We start from the raw sequence: 7,310 nt of genomic DNA on the forward strand, positions 1-7,310 counted from the left end.
AATCTGAAAATGGGCTATTCCATGCCTAAAGTGGGGCTCACGTTCTGATCGTTTAATTCAGGTTTCATCATGGTACACGGGCATTTTTCATATGGTTTGATTTCTATTTACATCTGTAAACACATACTTCAGAATTTTAGCAATTATTTATTGTTTGATTCCATACTCCTACATGTAACTTTTCTAGCCACCAGCATATTGTTTACGATTGTCTTGATTACGGACTACTGTTGCCATCTAGGTAACATGTGTCCAGTGCAAAAGGGGTTTTGTAGTTAGTTTAGGCAGGCTAGGTTAGCATTCAAATACCATCACTAATGCTTCCGTAGTTAGGTTGGGCTGGAGAAGTTTAGGGCTCTTAGCATTACAATAACGTCCCTAAATTCGGAGCAAGTTAAGAATACAGAGAATGTCTCCAATTTCGTTAATTTTTGGTATACTAACTAAATTTGGCCTTCTAATCACGAATCTGTTATTAAAATGGGGGGGGGGGGGCGGTCACGTGTGGAAATAGGGAAAAAAAGCCGATATAAGAGGATTTTTTTTTACGACTGTTTCGCATTGTTTTAGGAACAAAATTTTAACTAAGCTTGCCTAACGTAACTGCACCGGAAATGGTTTGTGTTGCTACCCGTGCATGGTTCGTGGCAACATATATATACATAAGTGTAAAATTTCTTCATGTGACCCCCACATTTTAACAAGATTCGTGATTAGAAGGCCAAATTTAGTTAGTATACCAAAAATTAACGAAACTGGAGACATTCTCTGTATTCTTAACTCTAGCCCTAAATTCTTTCAATATCTTACCAGGTTGAAGCTCAACACCCCTTAGAGCCTCGTGAGAAGCACTAGTCTGTGGAAAGCTGTGATGTTATGCCGATAAATAAGACTTTTCGGAACTCCACACAGTGGTAATAACTTTCAAGAAGATTCAAATTTATTGTGACAATCATTTCCACAAATCTGCGATACTTTGTCTTTCTCCAATGAAACTGAAAAAATCATTAAACATTTGGAACAGCGGTATCAGTTTTGTATGGGCACAACTCCTCTCACTCCTTTATTTCGGCATTTTTAACATTCGTACTTACGTATTCTGCATTGCGAAAGATTCTTCAAGGTTGCATTTTGCTTTTTTCAGGAAAATAATTTCAATTTTTCACATTAACAGTAATTATTGTTCTTCCTTTTTTTTTTTTCCTTTTGTTACCTACTTTCGTGTTCGCCACGTGTGCAAATTATGCATGGATTTTATTTTAATTTTAACTATGCTTGCCTAACCTAACCCAACCTAACCGGAAATGGTTCGTGGGTCTATCCATGAATGGTATGTGGGGCTAACTGTGCATGTAACTAGGCTTGCACAGGTAGCCCCACAAACCATTGACGAATAGCCCCATGAACCATTTCCGGTAAGGTTAGGTTAGGTTACGGAAGCATAGTTAAGGTGAAAATATTTTTAAAAAATGGTTCGTACTGAAATTGTTTCAAAACAACGAAAACAACGGCATGGTAGGAAACACTGACAGGGAGTTACGTCATCAAACATACACAACATCCGGTACACGTAGAGGAAGCAAATAAAAGCAATGTCTATTGTGCATCGGAGAGATATTTTTCTTGAAAAACATGAATTCCTGGTCACATAGATTCCACGACGAAAAAAAACACCTCCACGAACTGTCAACATGCTACAGAAACTCATTTCCATTAGTAGTTTCTTCTGTAAAAATGAAGAAATACATTGTGCCCATACGAAACTGTTACCGGAACTGCTACCCAGTGTGGTCCTACTCAATGTAAATAACAAAATGAATCAATCTCAAAATAATTATGGTTTTTAATTGCATTAAAATTTAAATCTTTATGAATGCATATTTCACCAAAAAAATTATTTGCATCTGTAGCCAAGAAGCTTCAAAGACAATACGAAAAAATATGTAATTCTCTAAGAGGTACAGTGTGGTGTTAACGAACTCGTAAACATCACAAAGTACCTCATAACTTGGTAAAATTTTGATATCCGCAAAATGTATTTCTTCAATTTTACAGGAGAAAGTACTTACCAAACTGACTTTCCGTACTTTTGAAAGGTCGTGGAAGTGTTTTCTCCCATTGCCCTATTTATTTCGCTGGTAAATCATGTATTTTTGAAGATTAATGTCTTTCTAATGCACAAAAGCTGTTGCCTCTAAGTCCTTCCACTACGTGAACCAAATGTTGTGGGCGTTCGATGATGTAACCCTCTGTCAGTGTTTCCAACCACGCTGTTGTCTTGCAAGAACATGACAATTTTAGCTATGTTTGCCTAACGTAATCGAACCTAACCTTGCCGTGCATGGTTTCGTGGGGCTATTTATGAATGGTTCGTGGGGTTTTTGAACCTGGAAAAAAATACAAAATCAGTAACACGAAAGGGTAACAGTTAGATATAGTGAAAACACATTTCTTCAAATTTACAGGAGAAAAGACGGGAAAGTAGTTACGGAATTGAGTTCCTGTGGACTTTCAGAAGCTGGGAATGGTGATTTTTCCATTCATGCAACAACTTATTCAGCCAATAAATAATGTAATTTACGACATTCGTGCATCTCCGTTGCACGATAGCTTGTGCCACCATTACCGTTGACTACGTGAATCAAATGTTCCATGCGTTAGATTATGTAACCCCCTGTCAGTGTAGCAACCACGCGGTAGTTTTACAAGATGACATGTGAGCGGTTTGTTTTTTCCAATTTAATTTTCTATGTTTGCCTAACCTAACTGAATCTAACCTAACCTTCCGTGAATGGTTTGTGGATCAACTTTAGCTTAAAAAACATTATTTTTCGGTTAATAAGTGTTAGTGTTGAAACCACGAGGTTGTTTACAAGATGACGTGAGCATTTTTTTTTCCAGTTCTACTTTCTATGTTTGCCTAACCTAACTAAACATAACCTTCCGTGAATGGTTTGTTGATCAATTTTCGCTTAAAACCCTTTTGTGAATAGTTTATGCGGCATTTATTGGTTCATAAGTTTGGAAACACTGCATATCAGCTGATGATAGACAACGTGAGTCAAGATTTGCCTGCCAATTAGCAATGACCAATAAATACTTGTAATGTTAAAAATTACGCTTTTTTCGGTGAAAAAAACATAATCCCAAGTTGGAAAATGTTCCGCTATGCATATAAGGTAAGTACAAATGTAAATAATTCGGAAATAAACGAGTTAAATGTGTTTTCACTATATCTAACTAGTAGGTAACACTCTAGTTTACGTCCTTTTCCTAAGGAATACATGTCATATATCGTTGGAAAGCTTATTTTATAAGGAATTCGACAACGTAAATCCCAAAGCGAGCAAGAATTTCCTGAAGGAGTAAATCAACAAAAACCGATGTTGTCCGGATATGCGCAATTGAACGTACTGAGGAATTTTTTCGATGATGAAGCACATATTTAGGGGTGAAATGAGTGCTAATGGAACCTAACTTAACAGACCTAACCTCGTAGGCATACCTCGACCCCGTGAATGGATAGTGGGGCTATCGTGAAGAGATGCCGGGTGCCACACCACGATCACGCACCGCGAACGCAAAGAAGCAATCACCATGCAGATAAGGACGTAAAGTAGAGTCTAGCCTCAATTTTTGCTTAAAAACCTTTTGTGAATAGTTTATGCGGCATTTATTGGTTCATAAGTTTGGAAACACTGCATATCAGCTGATGATAGACAACGTGAGTCAAGATTTGCCTGCCAATTAGCAACGACCAATAGATACTTGTAATGTTAAAAATTACGCTTTTTTCGGTGAAAAAAACAAAATCCCAAGTTGAAAAATGTTCCGCTGTGCATATAAGGTAAGTACAAATGTAAATATATCGGAAATAAACGAGTTAAATGTGTTTTCACTATATCTAACTAGTAGGTAACACTCTAGTTTACGTCCTTTTCCTAAGGAATACGTGTCATATATCGTTGGAAAGCTTATTTTATAAGGAATTCAACAACGTAAATCCCAAAGCGAGCAAGAATTTCCTGAAGGAGTAAATCAACAAAAACCGATGTTGTCCGGATATGCGCAATTGAATGTACGGAGGATTTTTTTTGATGATGAAGCACATATTTAGGGGTGAAATGAGTGCTAATGGAACCTAACCTAACAGGCCTAACCTAACCTCATAGGCATACCTCGACCCCGTGAATGGATAGTGGGGCTATCGTGAAGAGATGCCGGGTGCCGCACCATGATCGCGCACCGCGAACGCAAAGAAGCAATCACCATGCAGATAAGGACGTAAAGTAGAGTCTAGCCTCAATTTTCGCTTAAAAACCTTTTGTGAATAGTTTGTGCGGAATTTATCGGTTCATAAGTTTGGAAACACTGCACATCAGCTGACGATACTGCATATCAGTTGACGATAGACAACGTGAGTCAAAATTAGCTCGCCGAATTAGCAACGACCAATAAATGATTATAATGTTAAAAATAACGTTTTTTTCATGAAAAAAAGTGTTCCCCAGCTTGAAAAATGTTCTGCTATGCATATGAGGTAAGTAGCAATGATTTTTATTTGAAAATAAACGAGTTTAATGTGTCTCCGGCTTATACAACTGATACCCAAATATAGCAATAGCATACACACCGTGCTTCATTTTTCGGAAATCTAAAAAGAATTAAATCATGTCTTCTTTCGTTAAAGCAGGTACGTGCTGTACAGCGTTTTCCTGTAGGCATTTCTTTTATTAAGACAGGTAATTAAGTTTCTCCAAGATTGTCACACTTTCAACACTACTTTCACCTTATCGGTGGCTTTCACACCAAGTTTCACACATACACTGGTTTCACAGCACAGGAACAGGCAGAGGTTTCACATTCACGATTCACACTAAGGCATAGCTTCAGGAATAGCCACAGATTCAAAGATCGCTCGCTTAATAATCTGTGATCGCTAACTTCCTATCTCTCCTTTGTAATCTGTGCGTATACCAAGGATTACATGCATTCTCTTTGAAACCGGGCATGTGAAAGTTGAATGCGTCTCAGCGCAATGATCCGCTCACCCCACCCTTCCATTCCTGATTTTATTTTCTGATAATAATTCGGGACATATCTCGTAAGGTCGTATTAATTATTTTATTTAAGGCCGTACTAAAGGCAATTTTGTGATAATGTTTCGATAACAGATGGCAGCACCGTTTGCCATGGCAACCGAGGGCCATGTTGCCAGATCTCCGCGTAATCAAGGTAGATACATATAGGTTGGTCGATTAGGGTACTCCTTGGTGGGATATGACGTCACGTTGGTTAGCAGATTTTATTGAAAAATCTAAGTAGATGTGGAGCAACGTAATTGTTTATCATGAGATTTTAGTTGTACGTTCTTATTGAAAAAAAATACAACAATTTATCAGCAATGTAAGATAGTAATAGTCGTAATAGTAATATAAAATCCCTTGTATTGTATTATGTATTTCTTTTAATATTTCGAAAGCAGAAGAGACCATACAAAGATAGATGTAGTTAATTCAAACACGAAATGCATAAAGTAAGAAGAGTAATTGAAATAATTGAAAATATTTTGCAATTACGTTTGAAACGAATGCTGCATTGACTGTAGAATTCACTTTATATGACAGTACTTGAACATATTTATATCTTTTATCGGTGACGTTAGCAGATTTTCTTCATAAATTTGCAGAATTTCAGTGAACATCTTGTAAATATTTATAAATATTAGCGCTCTCTAACGATCCTCAATCTTCTATCCTTCAAGTGAATAAACATGTAATTCTGCACCCTTATTTTTACTGAGTTTTAATATCGCGATTTTCGCGATTTTGAAAGAAAAATGTCAGAAGAATCCTGGATACACAATAGAAGACATATTTGTTATTTTTATAATAGTTCAGTATTAAATACAGTTTTGTAGCGAATCTAATTTATTTGCATATCATGTCACCACACAATGTCCTGTTTCATAGTTCTTTACGGATTTGATCTATTCTGGTTTTCAGTTCTGCAGCTGATGTAGAATCTTTGGAAGTATCAGTAACATTTTCAAGCAACAGTAACTGTAAACTACTTACGTTATGAAATGAGTAATTGTAACTCAGTTATTTTTCCACCAAACTAGTAAGTTGTACAATTACTTTACTGCATGGAAAGAAATATTAACTTGAACCAAATGTTCTCCTCAAAGAATAGGTAAATTGATGATTATTAAAGGCGGCCCCCGTGGCGGAGCTTGTACAACTTACTAGTCGACCTCCGTGACGGAGTGGTTAGCAGAGCGCGCTACAACGCCAGGGGTTCCGGGTTCGAGTCCCGGGTAAGGCATGGGTATTTGTGTTTGTCCAGATGATAAGAAACAAAGAAAATGTAACAATTGAAAAGTGTAAAAGTGAGAACAATTGTGAATGGTGGGGGATACCTCCGTGTAGGGGGTATTTCCTTTTTACAAAAAAAAAAGAGTAGTTAGCACATCGCGCTACGACGCCAGGGGTCCCGGGTTAAATCCTGGCCTGGGCATGGATGTTCGTGAGTGTCCATTCATCAATTTCATCATATCCACTCATCTCCATCATTGTAAACTAGCCAAAAGTGGCACAAAAAGCTAAGTAAAATAAAGCAAATCAATCCTCGAGACCATGAGGACAATTTTGTATTTTTTTCGTAAAGAGCCAGGATGTATCCCAAGTTTATTTGTATTAGAACACTTACCATATAAGACTACATACATGATCTCCAACAATCCTCATGGACACAATAATTTTATAGTTCAACAAAAATTCTAAAAAATATTTGGTTTGCTCAACAAAATGAAATGAAATGTTAATCGTCATTACTTTGTAACAGAAGTTTACTGTGAATTTTATTGCCTCAATATTTGTACATGAAATGTAAGAAATAAGTTATAATTTCATGAAACTTAATGCTTATCATTTAGTGGTTATCGGTCGGCGAAAAGGACATCGCTTGCAACTCATGATCCGAACAACGTCTTACAAGATGAAACAAATCTAGAGTAAAGTAACTGTAATAATAACTATGTCAAGTACTTTCTAAAGAACAGTAATGACAGTAATTATATGCGAATTACTTTCTCAAGTGATTAACTCGGAGTTACTTTTAAAGAGTAATTCAAACACTGCAGATATATGATCGAGTTCAGTAACTTATTAGTATGAATTGCGAGGGAAGTTGAGCCTCCCCCTTGGCAAAGTGGTAATGTAATCGCCTTGTAATACAGGAGTCCCAGGTTCGATAGACGGTGAGTGTACAGTGATCGTCAAATAAAAATGGGACAACTAGATCCTGAA

General features: G+C 36.9%; 1 protein-coding gene across 1 annotated transcript in view; it reads right to left on the minus strand.

Moving 5' to 3' along the window:
- LOC145996701 (uncharacterized) overlaps window positions 1-2,119 on the minus strand; it is a 54,135-nt gene extending 52,016 nt beyond the window's left edge. The window contains exon 1 of the mRNA XM_083133218.1: window positions 2,070-2,119. Within this exon, the coding sequence (XP_082989344.1) occupies window positions 2,070-2,119 (50 nt within the window). The remainder of the gene's footprint in view (window positions 1-2,069) is intronic.
- Window positions 2,120-7,310: the final 5,191 nt, after the last annotated feature.

This window comes from Lepisma saccharinum, chromosome 13, assembly GCF_977018435.1.
Source record: "Lepisma saccharinum chromosome 13, izLepSacc3.1, whole genome shotgun sequence".
Taxonomy (NCBI): Eukaryota; Metazoa; Arthropoda; class Insecta; order Zygentoma; family Lepismatidae; genus Lepisma; species Lepisma saccharinum.